We start from the raw sequence: 18,054 nt of genomic DNA on the forward strand, positions 1-18,054 counted from the left end.
CCTTTTCCAGTAAGAAGTGGTCTTCTCTTAGAGGCAGTCCTCACTCCCAGGTCATTTTCCTTCCCTGCAGTGCATTTGCAAGATACCCCAATGGGGTGGTCGTGCACTATTTCTGCTCCAAAGAGGTCAACCCGGCTGACACCTGAGCCCAGCAAGCCGAAGACTGAGCAGCGGACAACTCGGCTATCCCAGAGGCTGGGAGAGCCCCGGCCTGGGGAATCGGGGGCTGCTGCCACCACCAGGAGTCTCTCCATTTGGACACTACTGGCTACCTTGTGCCGTGGAACATCTCTGAACCAATGAGACTTGTGTTCTGGCGTTGCCAGACTTTTAATAGAAAAAACAATTAGTTACACCTTATATACCATTATGTTGCAGGCAATTCCGGAGAATTTTATACCTGCTTGGACAGGAGGAGACGGGGAAGGGCACCATCCTGTCTTTGCATTCCAATCACCCGAATAAGGAAACTGTCTCAAGTGTTTGCAACCCTGGGGTTGTTTATTCCAAGTTTTCTATTAAGATACATGCAAGACTTCACAGGAGCCCTCAGCTCGGCTGCCTGAAGTCCTGGAGTACCAGAGCTCCTCTGGCTGCAAAGGCCAAATGGCCCATCCTCTAGGTAATGCTGGTCACTTTATAGTCACTGACCCTGTGTCCCCGCACCAGTCTCCCCACTCGGATCTTTATTTTTCAGTCTCCTTCACTTTCTACTTATTTTCTTCCTTTATCTCACCCCCCCACTTCTCCACCCAGACTTTCTCTCCTATTTTCCTGACACCGGGAATAACTAGTATTTTAAACAAGGTAAAATGAGAAGCAAGAGGAAGTCCCAGTTTCTAGGAATACATTGCTCGATTGTCAGGTGTGTTGTAAATAGATCCTCCCTGGACTGTATGCACTATGCCTGGAAGCTTAGGAGAGCCTCATTCTCGGTCCCTCGGGCCGAGTGTGACGGCTGCTCTAAGGGTGGGCTGCCCTGGGTATGTGACCTCTTGGCAGGTGTCCGCAGAGGCCCCTGCTCCTGGTTCATCCACCAGCCACCCAGGGCAGGTTGGTTTAGGCTTTCTGAGCAGCGTGCTTTGTGCTCTGGGCACCTTTCTCTTCCCAGCCAGTGTCATCTGCCTACCTTACACCTTGGCCTGGCCATTGTTCTCCAGCTTTGTTTTGCAGCGGTTGGAGGATGGCGCTGGGTTATGGTAGGTAGGTGGATCTCTGCTGCACTCAGAGAACGATCAGATCAGGAACTGACACTGACGTGATGTAGGGCGTGCTTGTGAGGTGCTCGGGGACAGCCGAGAGTCGGCCGAGCTGCTGGCAGCAGGAGTTTGTGACATAACTCCCCGCCAGATCCGCTGAGCACTTGTTTGTGTTTGGGGGAGACCCTGCCTCCCACGGGGCTCTAGAGCCCACAGGAGGGGTGCCTAGCACTGCAGGCTGAGGACACAGGGACAGTGGCCCTGCATCCTGTCATCCTGGGGATTTTGTAGATGCACCGTCTTGTTACCCCAGTGTTGCTAACAGTAATGAGGGTATGTGCCAGCACCCGATACTGACACTGTTCTAGTGGCCTGTCCTTGACATGAGATCCTTCCTAAACCCCAGCACCGTGCTATCTGGGGCCTGTGTTGTAGCCTGACTCGCTGGTGTAGATGAGGCTCCTCCCAGGCACGCTCTCTGCGGAGGGTCTGAAGGGACGGAGTGAGGGCCGTCAGCATCGCTCACAGAGGCAGCCGAGCAGCGCTTCACAAGATCCGTGTCCCACTGGCCACGCCCCCGCTAAGATGCAGTCCTTCCCCGGGGCCCTGTTTGCAGCTTGCAGCGGCTTGGACTGAGCTTCCACTGGGAGCAGCCGCAGAAACGGGCCCCGCCCCGCGCGCCCTGCCTTCCCCGCCTGCGGTGTGTGTATCTCCCTACCTGTGTGGCACACGTGTTTGAAGCAGTAGAATGAAGAATGTGTGTTTCCTTCCCTTCTGGAATACATAAACGACCCAGTTTTCCTGAACTCCATTCTCCTTCCCTGGACTCTCTGCCCTCCGTGGAGGTGTGGAGAAGGCTGGAGATGAAAGCTCTGTAGTGAGGACGACGAAGATCTCTCATAATAAACATCATGAAGTACGAAACCAAGCCTGTCTGGGTCTCTTTTTCCCCCTTTCCTGTGGGATTTGGTGAAAATAACAATGAGACATTAATAATCGAGAAGACTAATCCAATTAGTGACTGAGAAAAAAAGTCAGTATAACACTGCTGTCTTGATGTGTGCCGTCCAGTACAGCTAGCGTGTAGCTGATGTTGACAGCACAGATACAGAACATTTCCAGCATCACAAAGTGCTAGTAGACACTGCAACTCTAGCTGATCCAAACTACTTGCCCTTCGCTTCACATATTAGGGCCTTGTGCCTCTTCCTCTTCCTGCAGCTCATAATGACTGAGACAGGCAGGAAAGATGTTGACTTGGTGGGATTAAGGGACCTAGCGATGTTTGAGAAGTGGAGAAGTGTTGGTCCACTTTGGCCAGCTCCAAAAAGGCAATCTGGTCCTTCTGTGTCCCTCTCCGGAGCCATCTCTGGCTATCCTGAGTTTTCCCTGGGGATGAAAAAAACGTCTGGGACTAAGAGGTATGACTTTCTTGAGGCATGGGTCCGATGACTTCCAGGAGAGAGTGTGGTACAGCCCAGAAAGCACTCTAATCAGTCAGGGGTCCTGGACGCCAGGCCTGGCTCTGCCCCCAGCTAGCTCCGTGCCCCTCTCTCAGGCTCCCCTGCTGTGGCTCCGTGGGCCTCCACATTGGGCATACAGGTCACTAAGAGGCTGGAACTCTGGCACTTCTGAGACCCCAGCACAGGTCTTGGCCTCATGCTCGAAATTAAGCAAAAACAGGTCCTCCCCCTTGGGACCTTGCCAACAGCAGTTCTGGGAATTTCTGGTCTGAACTTGCCTGCAGAGTTCATTTCAGAGTTGAATCACCTTATTTTGGAATGTCATCTTTTCAGTCTCCCAACTTGGGCACTGGGGAGGAGAGTGGAGATGATTGGGTCTTGGTTGAGGAAAACAAATGTATCTCCCAACAGCTCACTGCCCTAGAGATCCTTTCTTCCAGAAACTTTGCCTGTCTTGGCCACCTAGGTGGCTGCGGTCTGCAGAAAAGGGAGCATTACACACCACCTGCAGCCTAAGGCTCACGATGGTCAAAGGGGACCCTCTGAAGCCTTTATCTCTAGTAGCTTAAGGACAGGCAGGCCGGTTTTTACCTGCCCTTATCGATACCACCTGACCATATCCCTACTTCTGTTCCTGGACCATCCAGGTATTTCCGTGGATTCAGGAAGGGGTCCTGGTTAGAAGCCACAGCGGGGAATCACGAGTCTGAATTTCTTCAGGATACAGTTGGGCCCTCCTCACCTTTGGACCAGGGCCTAGCGCAGTGTCTGGCACACAGCAGCCTCTCAGTGTTTGGGGAACAAATGAGAGAGGCCCTGAGGGATTAGAAACTCCTTTGAGTCCAGATGAAACACTGTGGGGAATCAGAGATTTCCATGTTTCTGCTTAAGAGCTGTGGGGGAGGTGGGACTTGAAAGGTGTTAGTTTGAGTCTCTTCTGATAGCTGGGGGAACCTAGGCCCCTGATGCAGCACTTCCTGGCTCTGCTGTTCCCTGGACCACCTGTGTCTGCATCATCTAAAAGGCTTGATGGAAGTACGAACACCTGGGTTCTAGCCACACCCTATAAATCAAATCGTCTGGGGAGTAAGGCGCGGGCATCTATTTTCCATTAGCAGCGCCATGATAACCAGGGTCCAGGTTTGGGAACCAGAGTGCCAGTTCCTCATCCTCTTTGAGAGGGTCTAAAGTCCCTCCTGCTAGAGGACACTGGGCTCCAGTCACTTCCTGGAGCTCGTCAAACCCCACCTCCAGCCTCAGCTGTGACTCCTCAGCAGAGCCGCCTGCTCCACCCTCCCCACTCCAGCTACCTGTCAGACCTGAGCCAGCAGCCAGTGTAGCCAGAGGAGCGCAGGCAGGGCTTCCTGCCGGGAGCCAGGCTGCCCGGCCATGCTCTGGGCGCTCTGGCCCAGGTGGCTGACAGGCAAGGAGCTGCCCCTCATGGGTGTGGTGTTGCTGCAGAAGAGACAGAAGAGGGAACCTCAGTGGAGGCGGTGGTGGGTAAAGTACCTGATCTCCCCTGGGGTGGGGGGGTGTGGACAGGAGGAGTCCTGGGCGCACAGGGCCCTGTGGAGACTGGGGCCAGTCCTGGGAATGCATTTTGATCTGGGCCAGGACCGATTTGCTCCAGATTACCTGGTAGAGCTTAGAGAGCTTGGCCAAATAATAATAATCTTGAAGTTAATCACGCCCGGTTAGGAAATGGAAGCCATGTGACACTTGAAGCTGATTGGCTTTAGCCCGGTAAGCCCTAGCCTGGCTGTAGAATGGGGTTTGGGGGTTGAGGGAGTGGGGGGAATGAGGCACTCGCTGGGATCTGGAGGAGATAGTCTCACTCCCAGGAGGCTGCAGTCTACTGTCATCTCTCCTGAGCCCAAGCTGCCGTCTCCTTAGCGACTCATCAGACCAGTACCAGCTGGGTGACTCTTGGTTTCCCTTTACCTGCCCGCACCCTCTTGGGCCGTCTTCTAGCCTTTGTCAGGAGCTAGTGGGTGGGGTCCATCACAGTTTTCTCTTTTGATACTTAATCTTCTTAAGCACATCACTCCAGCTCTCACTTTGACTCTCAAGCTACAGCCCCAGCACTGTAGTCAGGGGGGCTGCATGTTTGCGGTGCATAATAAACATAATTAGTGAAAATGGCTCCATGTATTAAGCACTTATGCCAGGCAGTTTGTACAACTTCTCATTTAAAACTCGCTACAACCCTGTGAGATTATCATCATAACCCCCACTTTAGAGACAGAGAAACTAAAGCACAGGGAAATCAAGTCTCTTGCCCAAGGCCATTTAGCTAGTCCACACTGCAGTTTAGATTTGATCCCAGCCTAACTGATTCCAAGGTCAGGCTCATCACCAACACACTCAGCCCCCAGCGCTTGCTCTGTCGAGGCCTCCTGGGTCCCTGGCACAGTGACGTCAGTGACCCGGGGCCAGGCTGCCGCTCTGCGATGGGACAAGGGAAGCCCTGGGTGGGCACCACGGCAGGGAGGTCAGGCCTCACACCCGGCTTCCTGGAGCTGAGTCCCCGGAGTTCTGTCCTTTCAGCGGGAGACCCACCCGTACTATGACCTCCAGGTGAAGGTGCTGAGGGCCAGAAATATCCGGAGCGCAGACCTGTGTGAGTGACCCCCAATTTCATGCTTTCTCCCTTCCTCTCCCTGGGGCCTCCCCAGAGCTCAACAGGGGCTGGCCTGAAGCGTGCATGTGTGTTTAGAGTGGAGCGGATGGAGGGCTCTCTGGTGAGGGAGCCCGGGCCACAGCCCGGGGCAGGTTGCGGGAGCTGGAGGGGAAGGCAGTGTGCAGACCACCACCTCCTCCCTGAGGCTGGCTTGTGGAGGTTGCCAGCCTGGGTGAGCGTGTGAGGCCTGCTGCTGCCACAAGTTACCGTCTCTCTCTAGGGGTTTCCACGCCAGTGCTCACACTGGGCGGGACCTTGTTTACTGAATCAGGCCTTTTCTGGGAATGACTCAGTGCTCTGCACTGTCATATGACCTTTTGAATTGGCTGCAGCAGGATCTCCATTCAGTTGAATGGGAGGTGTAACTGGTGGAGACGGAGTCAAGGACATGGGCTCTCCCGCATCTCTCCCCGCCCCACCCTGCTATGTGGGCAGCCTCCTCTGCCCCTTCGCATCCAGCCCCAGTCTCCTCCAGGCAACCTTTCCAGCCATAAGAGCTAGAGGCTGAGGAACCCTCCCCATCCCACCTACAGTGTCCAAAGCAGACTGCTACGTGCAGCTGCGGCTGCACACAGCGTGCCCCAGCCCGGCCCAGACAAGGGTGGTAGCCAACTGCTGTGACCCCGAATGGAACGAAACCTTCCACTACCGGGTCCACGGCGCCGTGAAGGTGAGGGTCAGCGAGGGGCTGGGGCTGCGGAGGGAGAGGGCTCCTCCCAGGTGCCTGCCCTCCGCCCTGCCTCAGGCCCCCCTGCCTCCTGCCCTGCCCCCAGAACGTCCTGGAGCTCACCCTCTACGACAAGGACGTCCTGGACAGTGACCAGCTCTCCCTGCTGCTGTTTGACCTGAGGAGCCTCAAGCCCCACCAACCGTGCAGACACACCTTCCCACTCAGCCACCAGGTGAGCGGTTCCACCTGCGCCAGCAACGAGCCCAGTACCGGGAGAAGAGGCCCTGGCACAGGGGGCTCCCGATCAGCACAGGCCCAACCTCCAAGACAGACCCTCCTCCACCCTGCAGCAATGACCCCACAAATCTTTCCCTTTGTGGGCTCCTTGAAGGCAGGGGCTTTGTGTGTCTCGGTCACTGCTGAATCCTCAGTGTCTAGAACAGCACCTGTCCACAGCCTTGAACAGATGGAGCTCCTAGTGGCGATGTCGCCACCCTGTCCTGTGCCCACGAGCAGCCACAGCATCAGTCTGGCCTTCTAGTCACTGGAGCTGAGTAGAACCGGGGGTGGGAGGGGAAGGTCCTGAGGCTCTGGGACCTCTGAAAACTGGCGCTCCCTTGCTCCCTCCATGTAGGATTCGCAAGAGCTGCAGGTGGAATTTCTTTTGGAGGACAGGTGAGTCCAGGTGGAGCCTGTACCCTCCCATTTACTCTGAGACCCACCCAAAGCTCCCAGCTGTCAGTCACCATGTCCTGTGTTGGCCTGGCCTGAGAAGGGATGTCCTGACCTTGATGCCCACCCCTACCCACAAACCTGCCGTGCTCCCCAGGCTCTTCCAGCTGCTTTGGTTACATTATTATAGTAATAGCCACCTTGAGGGATTCAGGCGTCCCATGAGCCCCTCATCCTTTGTAGCCAGGTGCCGGCGTCTGAAGTCATCACCAATGGGGTCCTGGTGGTGAGTAGGGGTGGCCAGCTTGGGGCTGCCCAGGTCTGGGGGACGGGGGATTGGGGAGTCCACGACTGAGCCCATCATGCCCACTTGCATGAAGGACATTCAACCCCTCCTCAGAGGGGAGATGTGCTGGGGAGGCACCTCCAGGGACAGAGGGGCACCTTGCCTCCCACCTGATGGAATAGCCCAGAAGCCAGGCTTTCCACCTGTGCACAGCACACTGCTCACCTGGCTTCTGAGTCTGCCAAGGAGCCACCGTCAGGGCCCCTCATCTCCTCCCCCTTTCCCACCAGGGACCACTTCCTCTGAGTCCTGGGAGTGGGGGGGGCTGTGACAGAAGACCCCTGCTCGTAAGGCACAGGCCCTGGGAAGGATGTTAGCTCGACCCTGCCCCAGATACCCTTCCCTCCCTCCATCCTGGTTCAGGCCCTGTGCAGGGCCCTGTGGACTGTCTGGCTCCCACAGGCCTCTGCTTTCCTCAGGCTCAGCCCTGTCTGAGAATCCAGGGCACCCTCAAGGGAGATGGGACAGCCCCACATCAAGAGTATGGTGAGTCTGGTCAGGGACTTTGGGTCTTGCCTTCTCTCCTGGGGGATTGGGGACTGCTGGTTTCAAGAAGATGGGTCTGGGGCAGAAAGTTCTTAATTTTTCACTGCTGAAAGCTGACCAACGATGACATGGATTGCCTCCAGAAGCAGTAAATTTCCATCCCTGGAAGTATTCAAGCACAGAGGCTGTATCGGTTCAACTACTGCTGTACAAAAGACACCCACAAAATCTCAGTGGCAGACACATCTGGTGGTCAACTGGGGCATGGCTGATCTAGGCTGGGCTTGGTGGAGTGACCTGGCTCTGCTCCCATGTCCCTCATCCACCTCCTGTGGCCAGCGGACAAGCCTGGGCATGTTCTTAAGACACTGGCAGAGGTACAAGAGCGCATGGCCGGATGAGCAAGTGCTTTTCGAGCCTTTGGTCACATCACAGCCCTCACTAACATTTTGTTAACCAAAACAAGCACAAGGCTGACTCTAAGTTGGAGGGCAAGGAATATAGCCAGGCTCTTTAGTGAGAGAAACCAAGGCCACATGGCAAACAGTGAGAACTCCAGAAGTGAAGAACCGGGGCCATGGCAGTCTGCCACAGGGGACAGCCACTCGGGAGGGGTGCCAGCTTTGGGAGGGGAGCGGAGGCTGCATGACAGCTAAGGTCCTCTTCGACACTGGGAGCCTGAGCCTACGGGCTGAGTCGTGCCCAGGTAACATGGCGCACTTACTATGAGCCAGGCACTGATCTAAGCATTTTACAGTGTTTTATCTTTTAATCCTCATAACAACCTCGTAACGTAGGTACAGTCATTATCCTCCTTTAATTCATGAGACTGAGGTTCAAAGAAGAAACTTTGTTAAGGTCACACAGCCAGTAAGCGGTAGAGCCAGGCCCAGGCCCAGGTCTGTGACACCCGGGGCCCATCTGCTCTCCCCACCACAGCTTCTGTTGTTTCTGACTGTGAATAGCCCTTATCAGTCTCAGTCTGTAAACCATGATATGAGAGAAGGATCACTTTCCTTATTTTCTCTAATTCCCTCCCACCCCTGGTCATGTCAAGTCCCCAGGTCTCATTTAGTGCTAAGGAGGGCATGTAGGGGCAGGGATTCCATTTGGACGTCGGTTCCTGAGGCGTTAGGGGCTCTTTCGTGGGTCTGTCTGGGGTCCCCTCTTCCTGGGTATCATGTGTAGCCATTTCTCTCTGGGGTCTTGCCTGCTCTCCAGAAAGCTACAGGAACAGGGTGGGCCCCGCTGCTCCTGGGCCCACAGGCCTCCCTCTGCCTCCCACCAGCTGGCCTCACCAGGCCGGGGCTGGCTCTCCTCCGCTTCCCCAAGCCTACCCTCTCTGTGCCACGAACCCACTTCTTCCTTTTACATCCCCTGCAAACTCTCTATGTTCTCCCAAGGGCTTATGCTTTGGAAACAACGTGCAGCCTGTTTGCTTTCTCTCTGGCCACAAACCTCCCCCAAGGCAATGAGCACGGGGCTTGAATGGAGCAAGAGAGGGGGAACTACCAGTTGAAAACTTGTAATAAATGTAATAATTAATATATGATTATTATAATATGGTAATTATAGAATTATATTTTATATACTTAATATAATAATCTCAAAATCCTCAGCCCCATAAGCTCCGGACAGGGGCCCTTCCCTGAGCACTGTGTGTGCCGTCCCCATCCCAGGCTCCCAGCTCTGACCAGAGCAGGTTATAGGACCCCAAATGTCCTTCATGATGTCTGTAGGGCCCATTGCCAGAGAGTGGGCAGGGCGATGAGCTGGCACTTCCAAGGGGAAGGAAAGGAGAGTTGCGGCTCGGCGTGCTACCGTCACGGGCCACGCACCCCCCACTCTCACCCCCTCACCTGGCACTCACCTAGGCCCTCTGTTCCCAGGCTCCAGGCAGATTCAGCTGGCAGTGCCCGGGGCCTACGAGAAGCCCCAGCTCTTGCCCCTGCAGCCTCCCCTGGAGGCAGGCCTCCCAGCCACGTTCACCTTCCATGTAAACCCAGTGCTCAGTTCCAAGCTGGAGGTGGAGCTGGGAGAGAAGCTCACAGTCCTGCAGGTGAGTGACGGAGCCTGGGAAGGCACAGACAGAATCCATCCAGCCTGAATGAGGCCCCTTTTCCTGGGTGTTTTCTTCTCTGCAGAGCGGCCCAAGTGCTGAGCTGGAGGTCCAGACCAGCAAGCTGGGCGAGGCGGGCATCCTGCTCTCCTCTCTGGCCCTAGGTCGGGAGCAGCAGCATGTCGTGGCCCTGGGCAAGGTAAGGCTCCGTCTGGGTGCCTGAGGCGCCCCTGCCTGCTCTGTGACCCCCACAAAAGGTCTGGGGGAGGGGGTCAAATCAGGCCAGCCATGGTGTCCACACCTGGGCCTGAATTACCAGAGCAACCGGGGCTGCAAATGCGAGTCCCTCTCAGTGCGCTCAGGGATGGGCTGTTGTCTCTTCCAGGGCCAGGAGGTGGCTCTGAGTGTGAAGGCAGAAGTGAGGTGAGCGGTGTGGAGACTCTTCTGCCTACGGCTCAGCGGGCGTTGGGGGTGACTGGGTCCTGTGGCATCTTTCTGGGAGGTTCCACGGAATGTGCATCTGTCTGCTCCCGTGAAAATCGGTTTGGCCGGAGGCTCTCCACTGAACAGTCACCCAATACCCCACCCCCACCCCCTCTGAGGCAGCTCTGGGGACCTGGACCTGCGTCTTGGCTTCGACCTCTGTGACGGGGAACAGGAGTTTCTGGATAAGAGGAAGCACGTCGTGTCCAAGGCCCTACAGCAGGTGCTGGGATTGAGCCAGGCTCCCGACAGTAAGCAGGTGTGGAATGTGGAATGGAGGAGCCAGACACCAGAGTTGCTGGGACCAAATCCAACCTCTTCCTTGAGAGGACTGTGTGTCTAAGAGGTGACAGGAAGTGTTGAGGAAGTGCGGGGACCAGAGGAAGAAGGGGGCAGGCCCGTTTGCCTGAGCTGATGGGCACAGTTGGGAGACCATGTGACCCCATATGAACGAGGGCTGAATGGCCCCAGCCAAGGGAGGTGTATTAGTCTGCTCAGGCTGCCATAACAGAATGCCACAGACTGGGTGGCTCAAACAACAGATATTTATTTTCTCACGTGGAGGCTGGAAGTTCAAGATCAAGGTGCCGTCAGGGTCGTTATCTGACAAGGCCACCTTCTTGCTGTGTCCTCACACAGCCTTTCCTCTGTGCACGTGCAGGGGTTTGTGGGAATCTCTCTCTCTCTTCCTCTTCTTACAAGGACACCAGTCCTATGGGATTAAGGCCCCACCCTTATGACCTCACATAACCTATATTACCTCCGTATAGACTCTTTCTCCAAAGAGAGTCACATGGGGGCTTCCACATATGAATTTGGGGAGGACACAATTCAGTCCATAACAGGACAAAGGGATTTGGAAGTGGAGGCAGGAGGAAAGGCAGTGCTGAGGGGGAGACCTGTGGTAAATCAGGAACAGGCTGGTGGCTTCCTTCTGGCTGCAGATGTCCAAGGAGACATAGCCTGTGCCCAGTGCTGACAAGCTGAGCAAGCCTACCGCTCATCTGGTAATGCCTGCTCTGTGCCCCATTTCCGCTCTGTGGGTGGAGGGTAGAGAGGGCACAGACCTGCCTTCAGAGAGCTCTGTCTCCTCCAGAGCTCTGGAGGGACAGTGACCTTGTGGGGCAATGGCCAGGGAGCATTTTTTTCAAGACGGGAAGAAAGGAAGGACAGGGAAAGGAACCGGAGGTCTGGGGTGGAATGAACCAAACCTTCGTAGAAAAGCTGAGCAGCCCAAAAGCTTCTAGTCTGATCCCACCAGGAACCTCTGATCCTGAAGAGACATCTGGAGACCTCCCGTGTCTGGGGCAGGTCAGGCTGCCTGCTGGTCTTTGTCACTTCAGTTCTGTGGTTCTCATCTGGGAGCAATCTCATCCCCCCACCCACCTAGGGGACATTTGTCACTGTCTAGAGACATTGCCACAACTAGGGGAGGGGAGAGGGATGCTACTGGCATCTGCCGGGTGAAGGTCAGGAATGCTGCCAAACATCCTATAACACACAGGACAGTTCCTCACAATAAAGAATTATCTGGTCCAAAATTACCAACAGTGCCAAGGTTGAGAAACCCTGCTTTAGCTGTTTTGAGTGAATCCAATATACCTCCCAGGTACATACTTTCCTGATATAATGTTAAGAGCCATCTCTGAGGTTATACTGCTTCAGTCTGACAGCCTATTACTTACTGTTGGTATGATTGTGGGCACATTATCTAACTTCCTGTGCCTCAGTTTCCTCACCTGTAAAGTGGGGATGCCATTGGGTTTCTTTGAAGACTGAAAGAGATGATACAAGTTGGGCTCTTAGATCAATATCTGATATGCTAAGCAATAACATATGAACAATAGTGGGGGTAGAAGTTATCATGATTATTATTGTGCCCAGGTGCCTGTGGTGGCTGTGCTGGGCTCGGGAGGTGGAACCCGAGCCATGTCTTCCCTCTACGGCAGCCTGGCCGGGCTACAGGAGCTCGGCATCCTGGACACTGTGACCTATCTGAGCGGAGTCTCTGGGTCCACCTGGTAAGTGAGGTAGGGGCAGGGCAAAAAAAAAGGAGAGCCCTGAAGAGGCATAGGTATGACCTGGTGATCTGGTGGGGAGGGGCGGGGATCCAAAGGGGTCAGGAAGGGCAGTAAGGGACTGAGTCCCCAGGGCCCTCTGAGTGGGTGGTGCAGGCCAGTGGGTGCAAGGGATGGGGGAGGAGGGATGACTCAGAGACACTTGTATCCCTCTCTCCCCTTACTGTGCTCCCACGCTCCTAATTCCCTCCATGCCCAGGTGCATCTCCACACTCTACAAGGACCCAGCCTGGTCCCAGGTGGCCTTGAAGGGCCCTATTGAGCGCGCCCAGGCGCGGGTCTGCAGCAGTAAGATGGGGGCAATGTCCATGGAACGCCTGCAGTACTATGCCCAGGAACTGGGGATCCGGGAAAGCAGTGGCCACAGCGCTTACCTCATCGACCTCTGGGGGCTTCTTATTGAATATTTCCTATACCAGGAGGTAAGAGAAGAGCAGGTAATAGATGAACATGGCTCCTGTCCACCCTGCCCCACCAGCACTTAGTTCTGCCTTACCCATTAGGCTAAGATCTGAGATCTGCAAAGCTATCCTTTAAGTCTGAGCTCCCTGGGGGCAAGGGGTGGGATCTCTGGGTGGGCTGACACGCTTCATCTCACTTTCCCTGGGAGGGAGAGGCTGGTCTGCTGTTCTCAGGTCTGTCTGCATATTAGAATCACCTGTACAGCTTTCCAAAAACACCATGCCTAGGTCTCACTTCCAGAGATACTGGTTTTGGTTGGTGAGGGGTCGAGCCCTAGTACAAGTGTGCTTTGAAAGGGTCCCAAATGGTTTCAACCTCCTGCTGAGGCAGAATGCCACTCCAGCCCGACGGCCAAGCAGACATGATTCTCGCCACCTGGTGGCTTCTCCTAGAACTGCAGGCCCAGCATGCATCGGGAGATGAGACTAGAGCTGAGCGAGGTTCTCAGCCCTGGGGCCCTGCGGGGCCTGGCCCACTGGTGTGTGGCTATCTGTTATGAATGTGATGTCTAAGAAAAGAATACATGTTTTCTAGTGATTTACTTTTTCAAAGAAAGTAGATTGGATTTTCAGTTATTCCTTTTTTTTTTTTTTTTGCGGTACGTGGGCCTCTCACTGTTGTGGCCTCTCCCGTTGCGGAGCACAGGCTCCGGACGCGCAGGCCCAGCGGCCCTGGCTCACGGGTCCAGCCGCTCCGCAGCATGTGGGATACTCCCGGGCCGGGGCACGAACCCACGTCCCCTGCATCGGCAGGCGGACTCCCAACCACCGCGCCACCAGGGAAGCCCCAGTTATTCTTTTAAAAATGTCACTTGACTCCCTTGGGTTCTGATAGGCTTTCCTGAATGGGAGGGAAGGGGGTCCAAAGCCCCTGGAATTGCACGAACCCCATGTGGCCTCACCTCTGCTGCAGCCCAAAGCCTGTCCCTTAGAGATTTGTCTCTAGAGCCCTGGCCTTAGCAACCAAAGTCTCGTGGGCACGCCACACCTGCAGGGTGCCGAGCCTCAGGCCATGGGGGTGGGGAAAGGGAACTCCCTAAAGGCCAAGTGGCCTCCCTTCTTTCCTGACCAGGAAAATCCTGCCAAGCTGTCTGACCAGCAGGAGGCGGTCAGCAAGGGCCAGAACCCTTACCCCATCTACGCCAGCGTCAACGTCCGCAGCAACATCAGTGGGGAAGACTTTGCAGGTGCCCGGGTGTGGGGACCTAGGAAGCTGGTGGGAGCAATGGTCAGTGTGAGGATGTAGAGGCCAGGGCTGTCAGGGCACAGGTGGGAGCCTTGGAGCACAGTGGGCTTGCTGCCTCCTGCTCTTGACAAGGCAAAGATACCTGCTAAGTCACAAGGGCTCAGGGGAAGCATGGGGTTCTGGTGGGAAGCCCCTGGTGACATTCCCTTCTCTTTGCGCCCCCAGAGTGGTGCGAGTTCACCCCCCATGAGGTCGGCTTACCCAAGTATGGCGCTTATGTTCCCACTGAGCTCTTTAGCTCAGAGTTCTTCATGGGGCGACTGCTGCAGCTCCGCCCCGAGCCCCGGATTTGCTACCTGCAGGGTGAGTCTAGGCCAGAGGCCTGGGGACAAGGGGACAGGGCAGGCGCCAGGCCCTGAGTTGGTGATGCCAGTGGAGGACTTGTGAGGGCCGGGGACTTTGCCTTTCTCCTTAGGTATATGGGGCAGCGCGTTTGCAGCCAGCCTGGATGAGATCTTCCTGAAGACCACTGGCTCGGACCTCGGCTTCCTACAGAGGTGCAGAGGCAGTGTAAACCTCACAGGTGAGGGCAGAGAGCCTGCTCCCCCAAACCTCCCCTCCCCCCGGCCAGCCCCCGAAATACCTCTTTCCAGCAGCAGGGCCCTGGCAGAAGCATGAGGAATGTGGGAGGAGGCAGTGAAGGACTTGGATGTCCTATTCGGTTCAGAGAAATATTGAGAAAATGACTTCTAGCTTAGGGTCTCTGGATGCCCAGAGGTCTACAGAGAGGCTAAGGGGTGGGGAACCCATGTCAGAAAACCTAGTGGGAGTTGTGAGTGCTCCGTGATAAACCTGTACCTTTAATTCTCCGCTTGGGCTCCCATTAGATCAAGTCAGCCCAGGGCCACTGGGCATCTGGTTGACACTCTGTCCCCGCTTCAGCCCCTGCTGCGTAGAATACCTTTCCCACTTTTCTTCCCTGGATAACTTTTGCTCAGTTCTTAAAGTTCAGCTCAGACATCATTTTGTCAGGGGACGTCTCTGTTCCAGTCCATCCCTCCAGGCTGATCGAGGGTCTGACCACCAAGGTTCCCTAGAACCGTAGGCACATCCCGTGTTGTCCTTACCTCGGGACACTGTCACCATTTATTACCTCTTTAGATTCTCCCCTAAATAGGCCGTGAGCCCTGGAGGGCCAGGGTCAGGCCCTGTTCACCTCTGCATCCCCGTGCCCAGCACAGTGGCCACCACAGCACGTGGTAACTGTTCAGTGGGTGTTTAATGGGTGAAATTCTGATTGGAAGTTGCATATGCAACTTTAAGGGTAGGTGATGTTGTTTAATACATGCAATGTCAACTTTCAACTTTTTTAATACGTGCATGTCAACTTTCAAAACGTGGGGAACATGAAAGAAGAAGTCATTTAAAAGGGGTTCGGGGAAGCAGTGGTCAGAGACCCGGGAGGCGGGGTGGGGAAGGAGGAGAGACGTGGGGAGGAGACAGAGGGGCTCCCCTGAGATGTGAGGACTGCTGGACAAAGGAGGGCTTCTCATGGTATTTCACCATCCCACCCACACCTAGACGACCACCAGAAGCTCCAGCTGCATGACCCAGCGAGGCTGCGAACCAGGCTCTTCACCCCGCAAGGGCCCTTCTCCCAGGCTGTGCTGGACATATTCACCTACCGCTTCACCTCAGCCCAGAACTCGAACTTCACCCAGGGCCTCTGCCTGCACAAGGACTATGTGTCTGGCAGGGAGTTTTTGGCCTGGAAAGGTGGGTGCTCCTCTGGGCGGGGTCCCGCCTGTTGCCTGTGCCTCTGGCTCCCTGGGGCCAGTGCTACCTTTTGACCTGGGGGCTGGGGGGGGGGCTCCTGATGCCCAGGGGCTAGTGGGGGAAGGACTGTGATGACTGTGATGGAAGGCAGACCGGGGGCTGCGGTGGGAGACCCCGTGGCTGTAGGAAGAGGAGAACTCTCAACAGTGGGGCGTTCCCAGTGCGAAGAGAAGAGGGCTGCTGCAAAGAGCAAGCATTTGTCTTTGTGCAGATTCGCACCCGGACGCCTTCCCCAACCAGCTCACTCCCATGCGGGACTGTCTGTACCTGGTGGATGGAGGCTTTGCCATCAACTCTCCGTTCCCGCTGAGCCTGCAGCCGCAGAGAGCCGTGGACCTCATTCTGTCCTTCGACTACTCCCTGGATGCCCCTTTTGAGGTACGGTGCGGGGTGGGGGGTCCTTGCTAAGGCAGCCTGGCTGGGTGTTGGGGCATTGCCCTTCGAGAAGGGCCTGGGCAGGCACCTTGCGAACACCGCTAGCAGCATTGGTCTCCCAAGCTGGAAGGGGAGGACTGCTGAGGTGATGGAGGAGAGTGGGGTTCAGGAGAGGAGGCCAGAGGGAGTCCTCAGGAGCCTTTATCCCGGTGAAGAGAAGACCCCTGTTCTGGACCCTGCTGTTCCTGATAGGATTCCTTGCTCCTATCTGGGCCTGGGTTCAGGTTTGCTGTCCCTTTGTTGCTATGGTAACAACAGAGCCATCAGGGTCCCTCCAGGGAGTCTCTATCAGTGGCTCCCTCGAGGCTTGTGGGGTGATGGACAGGTTGCACGCCCAGATGCGGGTTCTCTTCTTGCTGCCTGTAGCCACTCGGCTGCTGGGAGACAGGGCTGGCGTTGAAGCCTGGGCCAGCGTGAGTCCAGGGCGCCTCAGGCAGGGCCGGAAGCTCACAGGGCTGGGTGTCTGCCCAGGCCTTACAGATGACAGGGAAGTACTGCCTGGACCGAGGCATCTCCTTCCCCAGCACTGAGGTGCCTCCTGAGGACTTGAAGGAGCCCCGTGAATGCTACCTGTTTGCCAAGGCCGAGGACCTGCGCTCACCCATCGTGCTGCACTTCCCCCTGGTCAACCGTACCTTCCGCACACACCTGGCCCCAGGTGAGGGGAAGGTCTGGGTCTGGCCCATGGAGCCCTGGGGTGGTGATGGGGTGCTGGACCCAGGACAGTGTACCTCCTGGAGGCCCCGAGCTGGCCACTGCTTCCTGGACTCGGCATGCACACTGGCCCGGCTCCTCCCGGTGGGCGAGAGAGCTGAGATGTGGCCCCAAGCAGAGCCCACAGACCAGCCAGATGCTCTGGGGAAGGGGGGTTTCTGGACTGGCAGCTCCTAGCCACAAGAGTGCCCTAGCCCAGACTCTCTCCCCGTCCCACTGCAGGTGTGGAACGACAAACAGATGAGGAGAAAGCCTGTGGGGACTTTGTCATCAATGGGCCAGACACCCCTTATGGCATGATGAACTTCACCTACGAGCCCCAGGAGTTTGAGCGGCTGGTGGCCCTGAGTCGATACAACGTTCTGAACAACGTGGAGACTGTGCGGCAGGCCCTCCGCCTGGCTCTGGGCCGGCGACAGGCTGGGGACAGGGCTGGAGGCTGACCCGGGCTGGAGTCGGGGGACTGGGACAGAGGAGGGACTGTGGGCTCCGGACCAGGGCTTGGTAGAGGGAGGGGTGGTGGACCCTGTGGGATGATATCCCCTCCTGGCTGGGCTCCAGCTGGTGGGTCCCTCTGCTAATTACTCATCTTCGCTCTTTAAACTTGGGTCACATTCTCTTATCAGGGGTACAGCTGCCACCTCGTGCAAATAGTCTCACCCTTCCCAGAAGCTAAATGGGTGTTTCTAGAAGGCGTATCCATTTATCAGGGGCGGAGTGAACGTGAACCTGCGTGTGTGTTCGTGTTCCTAGTGGGGGCCTGTCAGCTGCCAGGGATGGGCAGAGGTAGAGGAAGCCTGGCTGGGAACTCAGAGGCCCAGGTTCCTGCCTTTTACACAGATGTACCCCACCGATCTGGGGGATCTGTTTCTCTCTCTGGGGGATCTGTTTCTCTCTCTGGAGGATCTGTTTATCATTTCTTCTGACCCACCCGGGACCTTCCAAATACCTGGAGCCTCTCCAGCATGGGCAGATTTTAAGTGTGTGGAAAGGAGATCCACCCTGACTGGGCTTAGTGTGGAGGTCTTCAGGCCCTCTCCCTCTGGCTAGGGCCTCTGTGGCCTCTTCTCACCCACACCCCACCCAGCGCTGAGCCACCTGGGGCTCTTCACTGGCCCGGCTGCCATACTCACTACTCACTCGACACTCTGCCAGGAGTGCTGTCTTTGACTACAGCCCCTCCCTCAATCTCTCTCTCTCTCTCTCTCTCTCTCTCTCTCTCTCTCTCTCTCTCTCACACACACACACACACACACACACACACACACTCTCTCCAGGGCCAAAGT

General features: G+C 56.1%; 2 protein-coding genes across 2 annotated transcripts in view; both read left to right on the top strand.

The window, feature by feature from the left end:
- VPS39 (VPS39 subunit of HOPS complex) overlaps positions 1–2,123 on the top strand; it is a 47,366-nt gene extending 45,243 nt beyond the window's left edge. The window contains exon 25 of the mRNA XM_029237935.1: positions 71–2,123. Within this exon, the coding sequence (XP_029093768.1) occupies positions 71–146 (76 nt within the window). The 3' untranslated portion in view covers positions 147–2,123. The remainder of the gene's footprint in view (positions 1–70) is intronic.
- Positions 2,124–3,999: 1,876 nt separating this feature from the next.
- On the top strand, positions 4,000–17,338 carry PLA2G4F (phospholipase A2 group IVF). Its single transcript, XM_029238770.1, has 20 exons — positions 4,000–4,162; positions 5,210–5,282; positions 5,876–6,012; positions 6,116–6,244; positions 6,647–6,687; positions 6,928–6,970; positions 7,450–7,516; positions 9,406–9,575; positions 9,661–9,774; positions 9,961–9,998; positions 10,182–10,317; positions 11,943–12,079; positions 12,336–12,558; positions 13,670–13,784; positions 14,009–14,146; positions 14,259–14,366; positions 15,365–15,559; positions 15,831–15,997; positions 16,526–16,712; positions 16,991–17,338. The coding sequence occupies exons 1-20, from the start codon at positions 4,052–4,054 to the stop codon at positions 17,209–17,211; spliced, it is 2,550 nt and encodes an 849-aa protein (XP_029094603.1). The 5' UTR covers positions 4,000–4,051; the 3' UTR covers positions 17,212–17,338.
- The last annotated feature ends 716 nt before the right edge of the window (positions 17,339–18,054 follow it).

The sequence above is a fragment of the Monodon monoceros genome, unplaced genomic scaffold, assembly GCF_005190385.1.
Source record: "Monodon monoceros isolate NGI ecotype Baffin Bay Population unplaced genomic scaffold, NGI_Narwhal_1 Super_Scaffold_21, whole genome shotgun sequence".
Taxonomy (NCBI): domain Eukaryota; kingdom Metazoa; phylum Chordata; class Mammalia; order Artiodactyla; family Monodontidae; genus Monodon; species Monodon monoceros.

What these genes read in the sequence shown, in the direction of transcription:
- PLA2G4F (XM_029238770.1), top strand. Translation starts at nt 4,052, where the DNA reads ATGCTCTGGGCGCTCTGGCCCAGGTGGCTGACAGGCAAGGAGCTGCCC. An exon ending in TATCCGGAGCGCAGACCTGT is followed by an intron (nt 5,283 to 5,875) that starts GTGAGTGACCCC and finishes TCCCACCTACAG; the next exon opens with TGTCCAAAGCAGACTGCTAC. An exon ending in TCACCAATGGGGTCCTGGTG is followed by an intron (nt 6,971 to 7,449) that starts GTGAGTAGGGGT and finishes TGCTTTCCTCAG; the next exon opens with GCTCAGCCCTGTCTGAGAAT.